Source organism: Dermacentor albipictus, chromosome 5, assembly GCF_038994185.2.
Source record: "Dermacentor albipictus isolate Rhodes 1998 colony chromosome 5, USDA_Dalb.pri_finalv2, whole genome shotgun sequence".
Classification (NCBI taxonomy): domain Eukaryota; kingdom Metazoa; phylum Arthropoda; class Arachnida; order Ixodida; family Ixodidae; genus Dermacentor; species Dermacentor albipictus.
Genome location: NC_091825.1, coordinates 132,924,510 through 132,947,489, shown reverse-complemented (window position 1 = coordinate 132,947,489; position 22,980 = coordinate 132,924,510). Strand labels below are relative to the sequence as shown.

The 22,980-nt window shown below is 44.5% G+C and overlaps 3 protein-coding genes across 6 annotated transcripts in view; 1 reads left to right on the top strand and 2 right to left on the bottom strand.

Moving 5' to 3' along the window:
- Nucleotides 1-2,149, bottom strand: part of LOC139060097 (acylamino-acid-releasing enzyme-like) — a 58,671-nt gene extending 56,522 nt beyond the window's left edge. The window contains exon 1 of the mRNA XM_070538916.1: nucleotides 2,016-2,149. Within this exon, the coding sequence (XP_070395017.1) occupies nucleotides 2,016-2,115 (100 nt within the window). The 5' untranslated portion in view covers nucleotides 2,116-2,149. The remainder of the gene's footprint in view (nucleotides 1-2,015) is intronic.
- MED7 (mediator complex subunit 7) lies at nucleotides 1,910-14,270 on the top strand. Of its 3 annotated transcripts, none has more exons than XM_070538929.1 (4): nucleotides 1,910-2,049; nucleotides 8,664-8,821; nucleotides 10,885-11,240; nucleotides 13,459-14,270. In XM_070538929.1, exons 2-4 carry the CDS (start codon nucleotides 8,701-8,703, stop codon nucleotides 13,633-13,635), a joined length of 654 nt encoding a protein of 217 aa, XP_070395030.1. In that variant the 5' UTR covers nucleotides 1,910-2,049; nucleotides 8,664-8,700; the 3' UTR covers nucleotides 13,636-14,270. The 3 variants fall into 3 exon arrangements, with proteins under 3 accessions (XP_070395030.1, XP_070395028.1, XP_070395029.1); XM_070538927.1 differs by having other exon boundaries at nucleotides 2,019-2,159; XM_070538928.1 differs by lacking the exon at nucleotides 1,910-2,049 and adding an exon at nucleotides 3,031-3,173.
- A 1,188-nt stretch (nucleotides 14,271-15,458) lies between these two features.
- On the bottom strand, nucleotides 15,459-22,537 carry LOC139060099 (uncharacterized). 2 transcript variants are annotated; one of them, XM_070538923.1, is made up of 6 exons: nucleotides 22,256-22,536; nucleotides 21,970-22,133; nucleotides 21,621-21,750; nucleotides 19,707-19,850; nucleotides 17,366-17,676; nucleotides 15,459-16,081 (listed from the first exon to the last, which is right to left on the bottom strand). In XM_070538923.1, the coding sequence occupies exons 1-6, from the start codon at nucleotides 22,403-22,405 to the stop codon at nucleotides 15,652-15,654; spliced, it is 1,329 nt and encodes a 442-aa protein (XP_070395024.1). In that variant the 5' UTR covers nucleotides 22,406-22,536; the 3' UTR covers nucleotides 15,459-15,651. The 2 variants fall into 2 exon arrangements, with proteins under 2 accessions (XP_070395024.1, XP_070395025.1); XM_070538924.1 differs by having other exon boundaries at nucleotides 15,863-16,081; nucleotides 17,371-17,676; nucleotides 22,256-22,537.
- Nucleotides 22,538-22,980: the final 443 nt, after the last annotated feature.

Here is a 22,980-nt window from a genome sequence, read left to right as displayed (position 1 = left end):
CCTTCACAACACTAAGGGAGTCTGTATATATAACTGATCTCTGGAGTTTTGATTTCTTTATATGCTTTACAGCCGACAATAGTGCGTAGGGCTCAGCCGTAACGATACTAGTTTCCGGATGCAGTACATCGGATTCCGAGAAGAATGGACCGATGGCTGTATAGGACAACCCGTCGTGTGACTTCGATGCGTCTGTGTAGAACTCTGTGCAGGAGTGTTTGTACTGGAGTTCGCAGAAATGCATTTGGATTTCAATCTCTCGAGCGTGTTTTGTAACTTGCATGAAAGATATATCACAATGTATCAGCTGCCACTCCCAAGGAGGTAGCAGCTTGGCTGGATGCATTAGGCGAAGCTTGAGGAGTGGGACATGCATTTCATCACTAAGCTCACTCACACGCAGCGAGAAAGGCTGTCTTACGAAGGGACAATTGCAAAAGAAGTTAGCATATGTCATATTGTTAACGGTATTAAAACATGGATGTTGAGGGTTAGAGTGGACTTTCAGAAAATATGTTTGGCTGATGTATGTTCTCTGCAGATGAAGTGACCGCTCATTTGATTCTACATATAAACTTTCAATGGGACTTGTTCTGAAAGCGCCAGTGGCCAGTCGGATTCCTAGATGGTGGACCGGATCTAGCATCTTTAGTACGCTCGGGGCGGCAGAATGATAGATCACGGCACCGTAGTCCAACCGTGATCGAATTAGGCTCTTGTAAAGATTCATTAAACATTTCCTGTCGCTGCTCCATGTTGTGTGGGATAAAACTTTCAGTAAGTTCATTGTTCTTAAGCATTTGACCTTGAGATACTTTATGTGTGGAATAAAAGTTAGTTTAGAATCAAGTATGATGCCTGAGAACTTGTGTTCTTTGTTCACAGGTATTCACACGTATGTTCACAGGTTATATAGGCGCAGTATTGAATGAAACAAGCTTTAATCCTTAGAAACAAACATACTGTTAGATACGGCTGCTAATGCGCTGTTCTAGAATTCTTTTTTAAATTTTTGTTGCTCTTTTTGGGTTTTTATTTGCAACCCATCGCGAAGAGCTTCACGTGCATGCTCGCGCGAGCGAACGCTGTTGGAACGCGCCGAGTGATAACTTCTCTTCACCGAACTTCTTGCGTAGCTTCCACAGCGTTCACTGCTGTGTATGGAACGGAGTATAGAAGCGCGTTCGTGCTGTCGTTGTGCTGTCACAGTATTGAAGGTGCATGCGCAGCTCGCGTTCGCGGCGAGTACTGTACAAATTAGGCTGCAAAATGCGGCGAGGCCAAGTGGGCGCACAGTCACGCTCCGCTCAATCGACTCTGCCGAAGCAAGGCCACCGTTCTTCGCCCTGCGGAGTTCTTCGTTCCTGCCGAGCAGTACGCATACCAAACCGTGGTGCATACTCTGAACAGTAAACGCCAAGCTAAATTTATTCGACCCTTTCGATGGTCGCTGACAAATGCCCTTTTTTTTTTCTACACCACATTATTGCAGTCCACGCAGCGGATGTGCAAGTCAGTCAAAAAACACGACAGACCTGCTGACACAGTCCTTGTTAGGTAGTAGTTTATTCAACAAGATCAATGGGCAGCGGAGTATGTGCGCGGTAGCAGAAAGGCTTCACGCTGCCGAGCCGTGCTCCCTCAAGGGGTGCAGAAGATAGCGCCAACCTCTTCTTTCTCATGAACCACTTCTCTCGCTGCATTTTTTAAACGTTATTAGCACGCTAAGATGTCGTCCGCTTGTATTCCGCATATTAAAAGACCGCAACAATAGTGCAGACAGCGCACGAACGAACGGACGCCAACGCATAGAGCCATGGTGCACCGGTGCCACGCGGGGAAGGGCGCCACTGTGAATCCGCTATACATGACGGGGAAATGGACGGCGCCTGCAAACCGCTTTTGCGATGTCGCACGTAGCTAAATGTAGCGGATTCTCGAGCAGAGGCACGACGAGTGGAGGCTCCTTTGAAAGCAAACGCACGACGAACACACAAACGAGATGGCTGGCTTACCCCGAAAGGCCGGACATTCTTCCCACTCCTTGCGGTAACGTTGCTTGTACTTCGGGCCTTGTTTCATTACCCATTTGTCGGCTTCGGGCTTGTCATTCATGGTCAGCGTGCGGCCAGCGTAGCTACCGATGTCAATCAAATGAGGTAAGATGGGGCATGCACTAAAGTTTGCGAAACTTCCGAAAAATTTTGCAGCAGCCTTTTGATTGCTTGGCCGGTTGCGACTCACGCTATCCAAGCTTCGTTGAACGCTTGCGGCGTCTATTTTTGTTGACACTAGTTTCGTACAACTTTTCTGCGCGTCTCGCGCGTCGTTGGATCGCGTTGTTTCTACTAGGAGAGCGGTCAGCGCCTTCTGGTTTTCCTACGGGAACGTACTCGTGAAGTCGAGCTTGCAGCGGTTATAAACGTTGGCGTTTTTATAGCGTTTTTGCTCGGTTTGAAAATATTTTATCCAGTATCACTGTACGTGTTGCAAATCGTTGACACCAGACTGCGCGCAGGACGCCGGAGTAGTATCCATCCATAGTGTTGGTTGGTGTTGGTTTCGGTTCTTTTTATCGTGCCGCTTACGGAGGGTGTGCTGTACCAGCGTTGACTGTACCCGTGCTTGCACAAATGCGTTTCTAAATTTAAAAAAAAAATTGCAAAAGGTTTTTGTTGGCATACTCACGGTCAAGTTTGTTTCTCTAAATTCTTGGATGCCGAACTCGACTACCGTTGCCGCTCGCCGTACTTTGGTACCATACTCCGTGGAATTATTTTATGAAACTCTGCTCCGTGGTACCATAGTATTGACCGGTATCGACACCTCTGAGATTACGTAGTGCTAGTATGGTGCTAGTAGTACAAAGTCTGCAAGTGCTACCTGAAGTCACATATGCAATACGTTAAATGGCACATGGCAAGGCAAACGCACGTAGATAATACAAATAAAACTACAAATAAAGATGGCTATATTTAGCTGCAATTATTTTTGCTCTTTCTTGTGTTTGGCTACATTTGGCATACAATTTCTCTACCTTTGGGCTACGCCGTTTTGTTCGACCTGGCAACACTGCCTACCGCCGACTGTGAATTCTATCCTTCCTCCATGGCGGATTCCCTGTAGCAGTAGATAAATCCTCGACGTAACATTTAGATGTTTTCTGCACATCGGTAAGTTCCCTAAATTGCTGGCAGGTGTACGTGAGTATTTAGTGAATAAGGTGTTTGTGCTATAAACAGCCACACACGTTGCTAGGTGCTGTTTAATAGTGTTAAAAGTTGCCGGTGATGACAGCAATTGTAGCTTTCAGCAAATCGGTACACAAAACGGCTTCTACTGGCATCGTGCCACTTCGCACGCATCATGTCCATGTGATCATATCCTCGTAAGTGACCGCTTAAGAAGAGTTTTAAAGGTTGCACCCGCGCACCCGCGCATGTCTAAAACATAACTGGATTGTAAAAACAGTTTAGTCCTTCACAAAGGACGATATCAATCTTTACTTAACGTCAGCCTAATTAACATCATTCTTTGCTGACAAATGTAAATAATTATAATTTTGTAAAACTTCAGTAAGGCCATTCCTGCGAAGAAGAATCAGTTTTTGCAGGTACATTTGACTATCTCAGAAGCAGATGGGGTCGCTAATTGATGACTCGTAAGCAGAAGTACGAAGCCTCAAACGTCAGCCCATAACTACAAGGGAGTTGAAATAAGTGTTGTGCCTGCGTAACATGCGTATGGATGTGTTAACTGAGCAGCGCCTGCTTTCTTAGAATAGTGAGCCTAAGCAAGCGTATTTCAGTCCCGACAGAACGGAGGGAGCATTGCGGCCGTTGCAAGAAAAGACAGAATAGCCGCAGCACAGTCGTCGTCTCTTTTTTCTTTTAGATCTCCACGTCTGTTGTTCGCACTTGTATGCAACAATATATTTCGGCATTTTACTGCGGTAGCTAACTGTTGGAGAGAATGACCTCCATGTCAGGCAGAACAGAGTCCAAAGGAGCATTTCTTTCCTGTTTTGGTTTGACTGGATTGTCAGAGCACAGCAAATCAAACCCCCATTGCGCTTTGCAAAGTATTGTCTTGGCCATCTTCGAGAACTCTTGGAATAGGAAATTACCTGTCTACATACTTCGTTTTACGACGCAGCCTGTATTAACAGCCATTAGCCACCCACGCACAGGCTCGTTGCAACTATTCACCCGTTGTGATGTATCGTAGTGCATCATTTCTAACGTTTTCTGACCCTACCACTTCCTCAAGCAGATACAAATCGCAAACATTGTTTGTCAGTAGAGATCCATCTAAATAATTGGTACATAACCACTGGGGTAAATGTGCTTGCTTTGTGCACCTATTTAAACGCTCGGTCACCGTGCACTGTTAACTGTTCTACTACCCTTTGGCATTTAATAAAATAATGTGCTTTCACTAAGCTGCCAAAATGTGTTAGAAGTGATGTGATCATCACAGCCATATTGTGATGTGGGTGTTGAGAAGAGGAGGCAGATAAATAAGTGTGACATTTAGTCGCATGCATTGCAATAAAAAAAATTGGAAACAAAGAAAAAGATTGCGCCTACCATGCGAATGATACCTGTAACCATCATATGTTCCATGCATTGGTGTTCTGAATGAAGTAAATATTCAAATATCTCAGTGTTCAGCCTCACCTGCTTGAGGGCGTTAAAAGGCAGCAGCAGCAGCATTTGAGTAGCCCTGTTTGAGCAGCCCATGCATTTGAGTAGCCATATGTTGGTGCTTGCTGTTGGTATATTTGACTGGCAGCCTTACTGACGTAACATGTGAAGTAGTCAATATTGGCCCACTTGATATCATTGTCATTGTAGGTGCGCAGTGACATTACATTGCTGCAGTCTGTTTTGGTGCATTGACAGCATTTGTTGTGTGACCTCCTCAACTTGCCTTGTGCTTTTAACAAATATTTGCAAGTAATCAAAATGATGTGGATGGTAGAGGCCTATGTACATTAACACAAACTGAATGCTAACTTGTAATGCTGCAGCTGAGAGCACTGTGAAGAGTACAGACTTACCAACCTTAAAATTTGAAGGTAGTGCAGTTGATGCCAACAAATACTTAAGGTTAGTGAAAACTATGAGGGACGTACCAAAAGTAAATTTCGTCATTTATTTTCGCACTGAAACTTTATTGCCAAAAAAAAAAATACACCATGGCATCATGAACCATACACCTTGCGCTATTTTTCCACATAGTCGCCACCGACATTGATACATTTGTCGTAGCATGCAATCAGTTTGAGGAAACCACTCTGGTAAAACTCGGTGCTCTGCGATGCAAGGAATTGTCGTACAGCCTGCTCCACCTTAGCATTGTTCTGAAAGTTACGTCCCCAGAGTGCGGCTTTAAATGCAGGGAACAGATGCCCATTCATACCACATGACAGCAAGCACTTCCATTCGCGATCACATTGTCAGCACGTGTCTGTCTGCCACCGTGATTTGTACTCGAATAACTTCGGACACACCGGTCTGCTGTTACTCTCTCTTCTTTGGCACTGTGTGCATGTCATTCCTCCTCCGCTGCTGCTCCTTCCATTGTTGAACCAGCAATGGACGTGGATTCTCATAACAGTTGCTTGTTTCACCTGGTGCACCATCTTCTCTTTCAAAAAGAATTACAAAACTTACTTCAGAACATCGCTCATACTTATAAAAAACGTTTCTTTTTTTTAATTATGGAGTTTTACGTGCCAAAACCACATTCTGATTATGAGGCACGCCGTAGTGGAGGACTCCGGAAATTTCGAGCGCCTGGGGTTCTTTGACGTGCACCTAAATATAAGTACACGGGTGTTTTCGCATTTCGCCCCCATCAAAATGCGGTCACCATGGCCGGGATTCGATTCCGCGACCTCATGCTCAGCAGCCCAACATCATAGCCACCACTGAGCAACCACATACTCAAGATGTTGACATTATTTGTAAAGTTTCAAGACTTTATTCTGTAAAGCTGCTGTGAGTGGACATACTGCTTTCACACACCCATTTACTTTCACACATCCATTTAGAGCACGCACAGTTGACCTCAACCCATGTCATCAGCTGTCTGTGAAGCCCATGCTGGGCTGCAGGTTTGATTGCAGTGCATGTGACGACAAAGCCATGCCAAGGGAGCACTGGCAACAAATGTGACAAGAAAAAGCTGTGTGTTTTCACGCTTCTTCGTTCCACCAGTTCCCATAGTTCCCAGGAAGAAATAGCTGCTCTGTAGAAGTGCTAGAAATTCTGGTCTATAGATCTGCAAGCAGACAATTGGAAATGAAATTTATTGAATGCTAATGTAATGGCATCTGGAATTTTGGTTGCCATTATACACTGTTTCTCTGGAATGGGTGTTGCAGGTGCATTTAAATATTCAAGTGGGTCCAGAAAATTGAGGTCTTAAAAAACCATTTGGCAACTGTATTTTATTTGTGATCCGTTTGGATCGCTTTTGCCATTAACAGGATGCAAATAAAAAAAAATAGTAAAATTACAGGTGTTCTGACAATTGTTACCAAAATGTTAACATTGGGCTTTATGATACCATAAATGTTGGCAATTTGGAAGTGTATAAAAGAATAGTTTATGAGCAGTGTTTTCCCAGTTTGCCTCTACATGACAATTGGAAAGTACAAACTTTTGTTAGTGAATTGTGGGTGATATTAAATGTACCTACACTAAGTTTGTGACATTGTGACTCTGGTTTGCCAAACATTTTGCCCAATGTCTGCTCATTCAAGTGATGATTTTATGTGTGAAATATCAAAGAAACGGTCATTGAGAGCTGTTGTGTTGAGCAAAGCTTTAGCCATTTGCACGGTGTGTTGCTTGCTGCCAATTTTCCAACAAAGGAATAGTAAATCATGCACTTTCATTGTGCTGTGTGGCATTAAAAGGTTGAGTGAAACAGTGAGCAGCGTAGAATGTAGCTGCACAGACATCATAGCATTTGAAGCAGCAGCAATAATCACATGCTTCTGTTATGCCAACTTTACATTGCAGCGTTTTTTAAACAATTATGCCATTTCCACAGAAAGGAAAGCATGCTGTTTTCCCTATAGTGAATGTTTTTCTTGTCTCAGTGTCTCCAACCTTTTATTGCTAGAAGGCCTATAGTGCCAACCCATCGTACTGTAAGGAAGATCCGTGTCCTAACCCTGGCTAGCTGTTTCACTGCACATCCGCACTGGTCTCCTTCGTCTTCCTCCTTCTGATGTCGCCGCCAGTTTTGTAAGAGGGGATCACTTGCGGGAGTGACAACGGTTCCCACAATACAGTCTTTGCAGGTTTTGCTTTTGAGGCAGTACAGGCAATGAAGAACATTGTGTAACAGAAAGGCGTCGGATAAATTGGTACTGTGCTATAGTGATCATGTTGAAAGTCTGGCGGCATGCGCCCACATTTTAGTTTTGTTTCATTTGGTCTCCAAGTTGAATGGGTTTGGGCGTGAGAATTTTGAGATTTAATTGAATGCGAATTGAGTAGTGCCTGAAGAGAATCAAATGTTGAATGCTTTTTGAAAACCATAAATACCAGAATACTATAGGTTAACCATCCTCCGGCGTGACACATGTACCCTAATCCCCCCGCGCGTCTTCTCCCTTCCCCACCATCTTTCTCTGGTGGAGGAAGTCTCTCTCTGGAGACTTTGAGCAGGGGCGGCCTTTACACCAGCCATCACGTGTGCTTGGGGTCAACCATACAAAGACATTGTTCAGTGTCTTAAGTTGTCTGCTCTTGCGCCTGTGGTGGATGCCCGCCATCTACTTTGGACGTGCCCTGGGACAAAGACAGCATGCGAAAGTGTGCTCAAAAGTGTAAAACTGAACAGTGAACAAGCTGAAGACTATGAAAGAGGGGCTATGGACAACACATCTTACAAGTCGTTATTGTGGTATCTCCATGAAACGGCCCTGCACGCTCATATTTAGCTCCATATCACGTAGGCTACCTGGCAAACCAGGTGAAAAAGAAAAAGAAAAGCTATTTCCCCAAGCTTTAATTCTAAAAAAGGAAAAAAAGAAAAAGGCATAACCGGTAAAAATGACCTGTATATAAGACGGGAGTCGACTTTTTGCTACGGTCCTTTGTAAAAAAGTTTGACCTATATGCTGGTTTTTACGGTAGTAGTTGTTTTCAAAACCATTAGTGTGAGACCGTCTTCACATCCTAGTATTCATAACATAAGCAAGTTTCTGTTATTACGTTGTACATTATGAAGTGATGTTTATTAAAATCACAAATGAAACATTAGAAAAAAATAGGCAGCTTGTTCGCATACACAGTACTCTTTGGAGAGTGTGAATTATTGTGGTTTAATTGTTCAAATCTAGCTCCCCGAGTGACGTAGTGTGATCCACCATGTAACTTCTTGTGTTTTGCATTTATTGTGGCCACAGGGATGAAGGTTAGCATACCTTTGCAGCAATTTAATGTTTGACTGCCCACAGTTTATTATGTGAATTATTTAAAAATATTTGAAAAATATTCATGTTTATGAATAGTGACTATTTGATTCGAAAACCCAATGGAATAAAACATTGGATTCATTATTTGAAAGTTTTGAATATTAGCACACTACTACAATAGGGTGTAAATGCTGCTGATGTGGGTCCGATGATTTCTTTGCAGCTAAAGGGAATATACAATCTCTGCCCTTGAACCAGCCATGGGGGAGGCGACACAAGTCAGCTCACTGCCGCTGCCACCAATGCAGTATGTTGGCCTCTACACAGATGAAAACGTGCAGCGTGGACGAGCTCCATCACCACCTAGGCCACTGCATGAAGGTGTGTGCATAGCACGTGTTCCTTTTGAGTATGGAATACTCGTAAGCATTGTCAACCACATTTCTGTCAAACTGTAGTACAGTCTTGCCAAACAGGATCTGTTTTTAGCCCTGAGGTATTGAGCCAAACCAAAGAAAGTTTGTCAGCGTTGGTTGAGGTGGGAATTGAAATTTTGAATACTCTTGGTTCCAGTACTAGCTCTAACAACTATGCCACAAGTTAAGGATGGTGTTCTTGCGTTAAAACACCTCACAAACTTGACACTGCTCTCCTGAAAAAGAGGGGGCTAAGTACTACTGGGTAAGAGCCCTCTTCTGTAAAAGCCCCATCCGGCGACGTCCTTATCGCATGTCCCTAGCTGAGCACTAAGTCATGCAGTGTGCGGTTGACAAGAAGCTCACCAAAAATGTCATTGAACCTTCGTGTAGTCCCTGAGCATCACCTGTCATCCTATTAAAGAAGGATGGCAGCTGGCACTTCTGCATTGACTACCGTCGCTTGAACAAAATCACGTGTAAGGACGTCTACCCACTGCCACTGATTGATGACGCCTTCGACTGTCTTCATGGCTCTACCTACTTCTCATCCATCGAACCCTGCTCAGGATATTGGTAGATTTCTGTCGACGACCTGAACTGCGAGAAGACCACATTTGTTACACCCGACGGTCTTTCTCAATTCAATTACATGCCTTCTGGCTTATGTAATGCCCCCGCCACATTTAAAAGAATGATGAACTCTCTGCTTCGTGGCTTTAAATAGTTGACGTGGCTCTGTTGTATAGATGATGTAGTCGTTTTTTCACCAACATCTGAGAGCCATCTGACTCGCCTATCGGCAGTGTTTGGCGTTTTACAGTGAGCTGGCCTTCAGTTGAACTCTTCGAAGTGCAGCTTTGGTTGTCATGAAATTACTATCCTAGGCCACCATCTGAGTTCTCTTGGCATCCGACCTGATGTAGACAAAATTAGTGTCGTGAAACATTTCCCTGTGCTGCATTCGGCCAAAGATGGCTGGAGCTTTGTTGGCTTGTGAAAGACTGAGGAAGCCGTAAAAAATGGACGCAGCCTGAAATCAGTGAGAAGGAAAAAACCAAGATGTATGCACTGGAAGATAAGCAAAGTAATATCATCGGCAATCACGAAGGTATAGTAAAAGCAGCAGAATTCTATACTGATCTGTGGAGTACCCAGAGGAGCCACGATACCTCCATTCTAAGCAGTAATGAACAGGTTGCAGAGACTCCTCCTGTAACTAGCGATGAGGTCAGAAGGGCCTTGCAAGACATGAAGCAGTGAAAAGTGGCAGATGGAATAACAGTAGATTTAATCAAAGATGGAGGAGACAACGATTGGAGGATGGAGGAGACGACAACGGCTCTCTATATGAAGTGTATCGACTTCAAGGGTGTTGTGACAAAAGGGGCTTGTGACAAAAGTGATGACTATTAGAGCCCTAAAGAAAACAACAAAATTAGGGTTACATCATTTCGTGTGACACTTCAACAAAACTTGATTATTTGAATGGGACGAACAGGGCAAAGAGCTCGCAAGGAGAAGCTGAATGATTCACAGATGTTTAGTCCTGCTTTTTTCTTCTGTACTTTTGTTCTCAATTTCCTGGAACTTTGACATGATGGCAACGGGTACACATTTCCGTTACTGTAAAATTATTGCTCGTCTATTGCTGTGTTATCAGAAGCGAATGTATGGGACGGAATTTAGGACTGTGTTGCTCATAAATGCAAGCATTCACTTAATGAAGTGAAAATAGCAATAGCAGCTGCAGGCAGGCTTAATTGGCAGAATTGCATAGAAAACAAGCAAGCTAACATTCATTTGGGTAAAGTTTAGTATTCCACAGCTGTTTCCCATTCCTACTTGTCCACTTTCTCAACATTGCACATTATTGTTTCATTAAACAATAAAACAGATTGATTAATGAAACCCCCTTGTACATTTTTGTAATGAGTGACCACTGGCATGTTTTTAGTCATTGTGCTGCACACTTTTTTCTTTTAAAATCCTGTCAGCTAGTATCTGTCTTGCTGCTACCTTTCGCAGGCTACTCCATGTTTGGTGCTCCATTCCATGGGGATGAACCTGTCATTCGCCCTTTGGAAAGCCAAGGTATACGACGACTGTACCCACAGAACTACGAGCACAAGAAAGAGCTGAAGAAGCTCAACCACTCACTCCTTGTCAACTTCCTTGACATGATTGACATCTTGATACGGTGTCCTGACACTTCCAAGCGGCTAGAGAAGAAAGATGACATGAGCTTACTTTTCATCCACATGCAACACCTGATCAATGAGTACAGGCCTCATCAAGCCAGGGAGACCCTCCGAGTGTTGCTCGACATGCAGAGGCGGCAGCGGTTAGACACAGCACATAGATTCCACAAGCACTTGGACAAGGTTAGTGCCTGTCTGTGTTTCTTGTGTTGCTATGCGAATGCGTGCTGCTTAGGTATGCACACGCAGCACAGTGACATTTATGCTTTCTTGCAAGCCTCTTAAAGGGCCCCTAACCAGGTTTGGACTTTGCAAACAGACTAGCTTGGTGCTTGGGTCATGCACTGATGATCGTTTCTGGAAGGTATTGCACCGATGTGCACCATGAAAACAACTGAAAATTAGCATGGCAAACCGCATGCCCTTACTTTAAAAGGTTCCTCCCTTCTCGACAGAGAGGCGGCATCACACTTGAGGTGCTCTGTCTTTCGAAAATTTCGGTTATACGCTGGAAGTTGTTGCAGGCCCTCTACAGAGTGTGCTACCGCAATAATTTTTCATATTGGTTCATTAATAGCCAAGATAGAAATAGTATTTCAAGTGCCATGAACCAATGATTTCAGGAGGCAAGCGTCACGGCCAACAGACGCTCTACTTGCCCCCATCTAGCCTCCGCAAACTAAATTCCTTCTCTGCGTTCTTTCATACTGGAACCGGAGGATTGCATGGTGCATAGGTCATGGACCCCACCTTCATTTTCCTTTATACCTTGCTGCACAGCGCACTTCCACTGACGGTCTCGCATGCAAGCTGTTGTGTTTATCTTGTTTTGCGCAGCGCGCGATTTTGCACACTGTGCATTAGAACACCTGATGAGCTTTTTAAGTTGGTGCTACATGAACTCTGACGCATACACAAGAGGATCACAGAGCATGATCGTGCACTGGAACACGTAGAAAATTACATAGTTTCATTCTGTGTGTGCGCAGTTGAATGACATGGGAACAAGCAGACAAAACAGAAGTACCTCTCTGTTGCTGCTGTACAAAATAAAACAGACATGCAGACATTCGGTTTGTATGTTTTATTATTTCCCTAAACTTCAATTCGTCTTTTGAAGCAACAGATCAAACAAATAACTGCTGTTGCCTCGAATAATTCGCAAAGTCAAAAGTCACTAAGTGACATCATGGCACTGTGAACTATGTAGGTGCACTTGTGCGCTTGATGTCGACTCTCCAGTTGGGAGTGCAGCACCGATGTGGTGAATGGCGCAAGCCATTTGATTTGAAATTGGTGCATAGGTTGTAGGTTTGGTTGAAATTCTCCTCGTGGTGCATTTAGTTCAATTGGCGCTTGTAATTTCGAGCTACAGGTGTCTACAGGGAGTGAGCTGCTGTGGCTGCATGCTGGAGAAGATGCAAGTGCTGCATGTAACTTCATATATGGGCCACAGTCATCACAGTATTGAAAAGGAAAGCTGCACCAGAGAGAGGCGTGAGAATGCACTCCGCTCAAATCAGAAGTAGACAACACTTGTGCGACTGCATCAGGTTGTGGCCAAGGAGGCAGGACATAGACATGGCTGCATGGAATACACATTGATGGTGAATGATGCAGCTGGAGTGAGGGGAATGATTTAAAGGGACACTAAAGGTTAATATTAAGTCAACGTGGACTGTTGAAATACCATCCCAGAAACCTCGAAACGCTTGTATCGTACGAAGAAGAGACTTATTTTAAAAGAAAATGCATTCTGAAGCGTCCACGTACCTCTAGTGCAGTTCAAATCGCCCGCCCTCCGATCGAGGAGTGGTGACGTCATGATCTCATAGAGACGTTGCGCCGTCGGTGAGCAAAGCGGTGCCCGCACACGGCGCTATGGCTTTTCTGCGCATGCAAAGGCATGCACTTCCATGCTGATAGAGCAAACCACGGAGCAAGCTAGGCTCAAAGTACATATGAGGTGGCCATATTGAAATGCCAATGGTGATATGGTAACGCAGATTTATGGTCGTACTCGATTCTACCTCACACACAATTTTTGGGCCCATTTTATTGGGGAAAAAGTGCGCGTTAGATTCTAGTAAATACGATAACTAATGACTGAATATTCTGTTTGATCGGTGAATTCAGCACTGTAGTGAGTAGAAGAAAAAAGTTGTGGTGCAGCGTAATACAAGTTGGCTCTGTGTTGTATTCTGCCGTGACACTGATGATGCTAATGCGCAAGTACAATGAGCCTCCAAAATTGTGCGTGACCATATGACAGCATGCTTTGATTTCATAGCTGCATCGTGTTTGCTTTGTGCCCGCTCAGTACAACTTTACATGAGTGGCGCTGCTTGTGTTTGCAAACCATTTGAACTCTGTTTCTTCCTCTTTTATGTGTGCTACATAGGTACGCGAAGTCCTACAGAAAGCAGTGAGTGTCCTCCCTGAACAAGAGGCAACTAGCACCTGGCAACAGCCAATTCAGACCACAAGTGCAGCTGGAACCATTCAGGGGCAGCCACCTGCACAGGGACACTGTCTCAGCCAAGACCGTATTATGTGTGGAATAGTGGATGCTCTGTGACTACTATAGCTGGTACTGACTGCAATGAACACAAAAGACACTTGTGAGACAAAGTGAACGGTGCATAGAAGGCTTGAAGTCGAAGCACTGTGAAAACTGATCCAAAGTGCAGAAGAAGGTGTGAAAGTTGATCCTCTGTACAGTTAAAATAACATTCTGTGAGGGCAATCGCCTCTTCCAGGAGCGGTCAACACGCGGCAGCCCCCCCTGAAACACTTATTTCTGCAGCTGACGGCAGGCGGCAACACAAGTTTATGCTTGCACCGTCGCCAGCAGCATCTTGCATCCCCATAAGCGCAGGCAAATTTTCACTTTAATAACACTTTGCAATTAACTGCACCAAGTGTTATACTAGACGACATAGACTCCAAAATGTGATCTTTCTACAAAATTTGAGCAAGAACAGTGCAGCAGTGAAATATTCAGGACTGTGTATCTTTAACAGATCCTTTGATTTACTTTATTTTGCTTGATTCAGCAACTTGGTATGTACCAGTAGGGTGTGTGTCGGCTCTTGGCCAGCCTTCCAAAATTGCCATATCCCACTGTAATTGCTACGTAAAACTCTTCAAACAAAACAAAACCAGTCTTTGTAAAGCATAAATGTCACCAATAAACACAGATTCCGATATGTGTGTTGGAGTTGCTTAACTTCTTCTAAATCCTTTTTTTTTTCTGCATCTTTCCTGTTGTTCCAATAGCACATTTTAATAGGAGGATTTTCAGTTAGGCAGGTGTGGGACCTGTGTGTATATATGCAAGTGCATAGAATCAGTAGCAGCACAATGCACGCAATTCATAGTACCTACTCGGATACTGGTGCTCAGGCAGAACTCTAGCTACTGATTACTGCCATGTCAGCTGTTTAGGTGTAGTAGAGACTGAGCAGTATTCTATAGACAACAAATGCAAGACCGTTTCAATGCTTGTATCAGTGCAGGGCACACAGACTGGTCTAATGTGCTGCCATGCTTAATTTGAACACTCCTTTCATGGCCACTGGATTAAAAAAAGAAAAAGAAAATGAAGAAAAAAAAAAGGTGCAGCCTGCCGCATGCATCTAAAGTGCTGTCATCCGCCGCGGCACCACTAGTCGGGGACTGTTGTCTGGGAATGGCACAGATGATGTGTGAGGAACGCGCTTCGAACACCGTCACCCGTGGAAACCGACGCTTGCTGTCCCAGACAGCTAGCGCCATTCGGCCCAGCCAAGCGGCCGAGAATGCAACTACGACTGAGACATCTGCTCCCATTGCAGCCCACCTTATGTGGCAGGCCGCACTTTTTTTTTTTTTTTTTTAACCAGCGGCTGTGCTTCTGCATTGAAATTCATCCACGACAAGTCGGATACTGGAACTTCAAGCAGGAACTATAGGCTTGGTACTTTAATATCAATTGCAGCCAACGGTATTGCAAAGTCGTATCTTAGCATAATGTTGCCGTTCTGCCAGTATCACATCAGCCATGTGCCCCTTGTGTATGTGTGCTGTTGGTTAGCCATTTGACACTTGGCAAGGACCATAGCAGTAGAGCGGCAACGCCATGCTGGAAGGTTCCGTTGTGAACTTCCTCTTCCACCCACTGCCACTCTTCTTCCTAATCCTTCCTCTCTCTTTCACTGGCTCTTACTTCCTATAGGAAGTAGATACTTAATTTTGAACTTTTGATGAAGGTTCAGTTAGTTCAAGGCTCTATTCTGCTATACGTAGGTTGCTGTGGAGAGGTTGAAGTAGAGAATAGTATCTCGGCTACTCCAGTTCACTATGTTCTACAGCAAGAACTAAGGAAATAATTCAAATGAATAAAAGACAGTGGAGATAATCTTAATAAAGATAATGCTGCAGCGAAGAGTTTACTTTACATCCAACATCCGCTGTGCCTCTAAACAAAGATCTACACATTTTGTAATCTTTATCTATCAGTGTACGAGTCCCGCAAGAATGCAAGTGCTGGCTTCCCGCAGTGCCCGAACGTAAATCTTTGAAGATTTCTGAAGAACCTAGAGGGCATCCACGTTCATGATTGGACCGGTAGAAGCTGCTGTTCACGCAGGTGCGTCAGCGTGGCCTCTTTCGACACATCTGGCAGATGCCATTGCCACGGGATCTCCCCCTCGCTGCTGCAGAAATATGCCATTAAGTTGTCCCTAGTCTCTGAACCAGCTCCATCTGCGTCCTCCACATGCTTCGCCTCGAGGGGAAAATAGTGTGGCTCCTTCTCGTTTGCCTCTTCGACACTTTGCCGCCAGTGACCCGGAGCTACGTTGCCGACGCTGTCTTCCGTGTCTCTGTAGCCCTCCAGCTGGGGATGCAGATCAGTGAGAAAATTATGCAATATGCAGGCTGCCCTGATGACGTAGTCGGCGTTAATTGGCTGCAGGTGAACGGTTCGGAGCAGCACTCTCCAGCGGGCTGCTGTGAGTCCAAAAGCATTCTCTGCACATCTCCTGCGAAAATGTTGAAAATGGGTGAAGAGGAAGCAAAAAATGAACACAGCGTGGATTACTGACGGTGAAAGAGAGACAGAAATGTTAACTGAACAAAAATAAAATAAAGGCAACTCCTATTTGACTGCCTACACTATATCTGTTGTTTTAATTTTTGGCATGTATAAAAGCACGTTGTAGAAAGCGTTTTAGTGGCCAGTTTTTCTCTCTCTGAAACGTTCAGTCCCATAGCCCCAGTAAGGCAGATGTCTTGCTGACAAAATGCACACCCACCATCACTGCCTGGCACCATGATGTAATTTTGCACATTTACTTAAAGGACAGAAATTTGGCGGAGTTAAAGTTTCTTCATCATGAAAAAGGCATTCACAAATGCAGACAAAATAAGATTGGAACAAGCAGGTAAAAAAAAAATCTGGGCTTTTCCATGCCAAAACCACGATCTGATTATAAGGCACACCATAGTGGGGGGGGCTTTGGAATAATTTTGACCACCTGGGGTTCTTTAACATGCGCCTAAATCATAGTTCACAAACATTTCTGCATTTAATCCCCATTGAAATGCGGTTGCCATAGTCAAGATCGAACCTGCTACCTTGAGCTCGGCAGCGCAACACCATAGCCACTAAGCTCCCTTTGGATGAGTGGGACAAGCACTTATGACTGACATTACTCTTCTGTTTGCGCATGCTTTCACATATGAATTTAGTGGTATAGCTGTAGTCATCTGCAACATAGAAAGAGATTGTGATAAAGAAAACCAACGTAAAAGAAATTTGAACGTGTCAAAGCATCAACTGGGCTATATGGGACACTGTAAAGGGGAGCTTCAGTTAAACCTTGAATCATGTGTGTTCTCTAACCTGCACCTTAGCTTAATCTTAATGCGCAAACATTTTTATAGTCTGTCCCTATCAGTATGCAATCATGGCAACCAAGAACTGAAATCGGTGAGCTCATGTTCGGAAGCAGGAGGCTGTAGCCACAGAGTCAACGTGATAGGCTCATAACTGGGTCAAATATGTATGTAGGTTGCATGATTCAATTCAACGTTGTGCAGTTTCCTGTTCAGTTCAATGCTACAGGACAGCCTAATCGAAGTGTACATGCATGCTTGTGCATCGAAGAAAAAAACCCTAGTGTGAGGTCCACTCGGCAAGTAGCATGCCTGCCAATTACCACCCAACAGTAAATTAAGAATACCGTATGCCACATGGACACATGCTCAGGCTTATTAGGTGAGTTATGAATGCACATTTGTGAACACATCGGAAGATGCCTTGCCTCACTCGGTTCAGCCTGTAATTGAAGACTGCTCTCTCATTTTTAGCCTGTCCCGCCGGGAATGGTGTCACGAGGTTCCTTCGTAGTGGACAAGCCTCGTCACCGATGAAGGTGTAGGCAACGTTTTTTCCGTCGGAGCAGGGTAACGGTGCCGTCAAAGGAAGGTCTAGAGAGCCACCGAGAAGCACCTGGCCAAAGTCCGAACTTTCAAAGACGTCGCTATGCTGCTGACGGCTCTCGGCATAGACATCGATGAAGATGTACTTGCAGTTGCTGTCGACTGCAGCCACTAGCACCACGGAATAAGAACCCTGAAATGTGGAATGCGGGGCTAAGCAGCAGCATTAAAACAAGAAAGCAAAATTGACATGGTGTCCAAATTGTACCAATTTTCTCTTCCCTGGCTTGTTCACTAGCATAATCATGATCCCACGTGGTGTCTGTCAAATTACGCTCTTCAAGTTCTATGAGTGTACCTTTTCCTTGGGAGTTGGCAGGGGGAGGGGGGGGGGGGAGCGCATTCAGAAGCAACTCAGAGGCACACGTGATTTATGCCAAGCTACATAGCCATGTAGCATTTCTGTATAAATCAATCTTAAACTTGCATAGCATGCCTGTGCGTGCTATGTCCAAACATATGTCTCTTTGTCATTGCTCAACCACTAAATGGTGTCACACTTGAAGAACTTCAAAAATGCGTTACCCCCAGTTTTGGCCATTTCAAGAAGTACTCGAAAAATTGTCAACGCTAGCAAATGCTCCTTGTACACATGAAAACTGTCAGCAATGCCTGCAACATTTTTGCTATGTCACCTGGAATGTCACTGTGCTACATAGAAAAGACGGGGAATGCGGGAGATGGAAATTCAAGACGATGAGCAAAACTTGAACAAGGTGAATACAGGAGCCAACGTTTCGACAAGCGGACTTGTCTTCTTCAAGGCAAGTCCACTTGTCGAAACGTTGGCTCCTGCATTCATCTTGTTCACGTTTTGCCCACTGTGCTACATAGTATGTTTGCCATTTTTTCATGTTTTAAAATTATTTTACATTACACATTTTTAAAAATGGCTCGATGTACTGAATGGAGGGAGTGCAGCCATTATGCTCCCTTGGGATTGCAGGGGAGCATAACAACCCCTGGACTACAGTTCACGTAGTCCAGGGTCCAGAATTTTGAATGCAGATGGCGCGTGACCACTCTGTGCTCCGACAGGCATTGTAGGCCTTCTTTTACCACCTCGCCAGCACTTCGATTCTCTAGAGGCTGAGGATGACAGTTCTCACATCAACAGTGGTTTATGGCCCTTGGAAAGGCAAGGGGAGACCCACTATGCATGACGGGCAAGTGGCTTCACTCACATGCCAATCAAGCTCTAAGCTTTCAACACACAGGTTAGCCCATGCTTGGGGGCCATCCATGGGTCACTGGATAGCACAATAAAATAGCACTCTCTCAGGATGCATAACACCAACCAAACATTGCACTGTTTCCTTCTTTCAAACTGTAACACATGTCAGCTGGTGCATTGACACATTGCTTGTGTCAATGCATGTCATTAACACAATGTCAATGACATGTCAATGACATTATGTCAATTATCACTCCTTTTCCCATTGTTGCAATTTACATTATATTAAAGCTAAATGTTGTGACCACCAAGAAACAATATCTTGTTGTAGCATACAGACACTGCTTAAAATGTATACAACACCATTACCGAGTTTTCATGACAACTCGGCTCTCATCAAAATTTACACTAAGTTGATATGGACAGCCCCCAAGCATGGGCTTACAGCCTTCACCATAACTCGTTCCTCTCTTTCATCACAGAGCCTGGCTTGGATTCTATCGCAACAAAAAACTGTGAAAAAGACATGGACGAGCAAAGAAACAAACACGAGCGCTCATCCATGCCCACATCTTTGCTCGCCCACGTCTTTTTTGTGCAGTTTTCTGTCAAGATGGAACCATGCCAATTCGCCCAGCTCTCAGTTGGGATTCTATATTGCCAAAGGTGGAGCCGAAAGTATGCTTTGGGGGCCAAAATTTCCATAAAGAGATTTACAACACCACCACATCCAAGTTGACTGAAAATGGTTACCTGCTGTTCAACAATACTATCATGATATTATTGTGTGGGGCAGTGATGATGCAATTCAAGTGCAAGTCGTAGAGGTCACAGCCACTCTTGCCCACCTCAAACTTAATGAAGCATCTATTGTAAAGTTTTTCTCACAATTTCCGAAACTTTTCATGTTGGTGATTGCTCTCCTGGATGCACAAGTGCTCACCTGCACAAGTCCGTCACACAAACACCTCTTACCATATGCTATTTACCTTGTGGTTCATGTATCCAGCCCCTGAATGGCGTGGGGTGACGACTGTCACGTGCCTGCCATCAATGGCACCCAGACAGTTCGGAAACTGACAGCTCTTCTCAAAGTCATCAGCTATTTGAGACCAGTCTTCTTTGGTTGGCACCTGCAATTATTTGTGGCAATTGTGGTTCCCATCTCTGCCGAGATAAAAAAAAAGCAGCCTCGAGAAAGGGGCTGAGAGGAAAGGCGTCATTTTTGTAAAACGTACTGCGTGCAAAAAGTACAAACTAAATGAAAATAAAATAGAGTTGCGATGCACCAAAAACAAATTTTGCGCGATTGAAATTCAATGAAAGGCTTTATAAAAAATTTGATACACTTTTAACACCTCCAAGCTGCTGTTGCAAATAATTTGTTCGTAAGGCATGTTGGTGGCCTAAGAACACAGCAATACGTGGAAGTCTAGATGACAACAAAATTTATCATAGGGAATGAATTTCTTTGAGACAACTTACTTTTTTGCTATGTATAAATGCCTGACGGAGCACTCACGATGCATCTTATACTGCGTTGATTCAGGGAGAATTGGAAAGCCAGCAAATAGTGTGCCAGTGTGGGCGTCAAATTGGCAGCCAGTGCCGAAAGGTAGAAAACCGGTCATGCTGGTGGGAAAATTGCCAGCTGCCCACCCTAGCGTCAGTGCACTTATAGCAAATTTTGTACAGTGAGAAATGGCATTTTGCATTAGTAGCAGGAGCAGCAGGATTATGAGCAATGCCACTGCTTTTTACCAATGTTTTCGAAATGTTATACTACCCATTCAATTGTATGTTCAAGTGTCACAAAGTTGGGAAACAATGCAGGGATTCACAGGAAATGTAGCTTCTATACTCCACGTCGCCAACTTCGTACAGAGCACTAAGGCTAGGGCTACTGTTAGCCAATGAGTAAGAAGAGCCAGCAGTCTGTTCCAGAGAAGGCAAGAGATAGGGCTCGCCTATTGTGCCCTACTAATCCTTCCGTCACGAGGAGGGCAATCAGAGGTGGGCATACGAGACCCTTTTCTAGTTGTCTTTCCTGGATGGCTGATGCGGCCTGTAGCTTTCACTTTGTTGCACAGTTATTGAGGTGGAGCGCACACAACTGATACATGATAGAGAGAAAGGATAAGTGAAAGGCAAGGAGTTTAACCAGGACTGAGCCCGACTAGCTACCCTGCGCTGGGAAAAGAGGAGAAGACCGATAAAAAGAATGAGAAAGCGCAGCGTTATTTTTCCAGCGTAGTGAAATTCTCAGTGCTGCATCACAGGCGGCCCCTCAGTCCAGCTGCCTTCAGAAATCGTAGCAAAATCTTGGCCAATGAGAAAGGTCTTCCACCTAGTTGGTTTAGAGCAGCGCTTAGGGCAAGCCTTTTATTTTTAATGGACGGGCAGTAGCACAAACGGTGCTCTGCAGATTCTTTGTAATGCACAAGCACCTATATTAAGGAATACTCTATCACTTGTACTGTTGCCACTTCAGCTGCAGGCTGAATGATAGCACCCAAAAGAAACATGGAATATTAGTGTCTGAAATGCTCTTTAAAGCACCTCAATGTTTTAATCATCACAAGTCTGTTAGGGGGCGAAGTGTAATGGAAGTGAGTTCACAAGGCCTAAAAACATATTCGTCAAATGCATCTTTCGATTTCAGACGTTCAGTACACTAGGGCCATCACAAGTTAGCTGTAATGTAACTCAGTGTGTGGTATTCAAGACATGCACAGGCAGGAGTTCTAAAGCCTCCTGCTTGAGCTACATATATTTGCCATAAGACGACGAATGCTTTCTGCATTTAATGTGTGCAAGTCGCCACACAGCAGCTTTTCAATGCAGATCAGGGCTTCGTGTAATATGTGCATGCGCGATTGGCGGTCACTTTGAGTGTCACTTACCTTCATAAAACGGTGCTTCAGTTGCGTCCAGATCGCCCGGCAGGTGTCGTGAATGCTTTTCCGCGCAGTTTCGATCCCCACCAGATAAGCATTGGCGACGTCCCTGATGTCCTTGCCCGAGGCTAAGTAACTGGGAAACAAAGCGCGGAATCCTCGTAAATTAAAAGTTTTTTAGTCCTTGCAATTTGCAGCTAAACAATATTGCTGTAACCATTAAATTTACACTTCGCGCATGTGCCCTGTCCTGAACATAGTGGCAATCTCTGAAGTGTTTTGTACAGCTCTGGACAGCATGAGTGCATCACAACGGCATTTGAATACTTGGCTTGCACATGTGAATCTCACCAACCTCAACGTTATTGCAAGGCGCTCTCCTGGTTCCAGGGGCTCCCTGACAACATGTTGCCGCGTCAGGTCGTCCTCGACAAAGGACAGCAATATGTCGAATAGCCGCGGTGTCATGCGATACAATTTGAAGAACAGATCGTAATCTCCGTCACGAAGTCTGCGCATCTGCAATGTAAAGAACACGACTGTCAACAGTCAGAAAAGCAAATTCACAATATCTGCCTCCGCCTAAGGGTATGTTCATTAATTTCTAGCATGGCGACGCGCAAAATAATAATGATATTCACTGCGGTGTAGTAGAGACTCCTTTGTTTGCGCTCCAGAAACATAGGCTGGACCCAAACACGCCGCCTCTGTTGTTGCTGCTGTTTCCTTAGCAGCATTAAAAGGAGGAGCTTCTTCTTTAATAGCAGCAGCCGCCTCCTATTGGGGTCCATGGACAATCGCGTGGCGTACGGAACAACGCAAGCAGTTCAAACTGTGCACAATAACGAAGTTGCAGTATGTGATAGCTGGCTTATTGCACTGCAGCAGACGAGAACGGAAACTGTTGCTGTCGATGCTGCTGCCGACATGCAATTTGCTGTTGTTACGTGTGGGTGCTCAACCCTGCCCCAATGAATTATAAATCTTTGAACTGTCAATCTATATAAAGTTTATCAAAAAAAGCTTTGCATAAAATTTTCTTTTGTAATGATTGCGCGTGTCAAAGTTATCACGTAACTATCATGGACTGGCATCAAAGCGTTTTTGGTAGCTTTCGCTAGATAGCAGCATGGGTGGCACGGACACAAACGCGCCAATTTCGTGGGAGTGGCCCATGAGCGGGCCGCCACAGAATAATGAGCGAACTTCTAGTGCGACCTGAAGGACATGAAAAAAGTTTTTCATGCCATACAGAATACTAGAATATTCTAGTGCACTGTACAAAGGCTAGGGCCGTTAGAATTCGGGTTGCGGTGAGGATTCGAGAAGTTCAAGCGTTCCCGCCGGCCGCTCAGCTTTCAGGTTC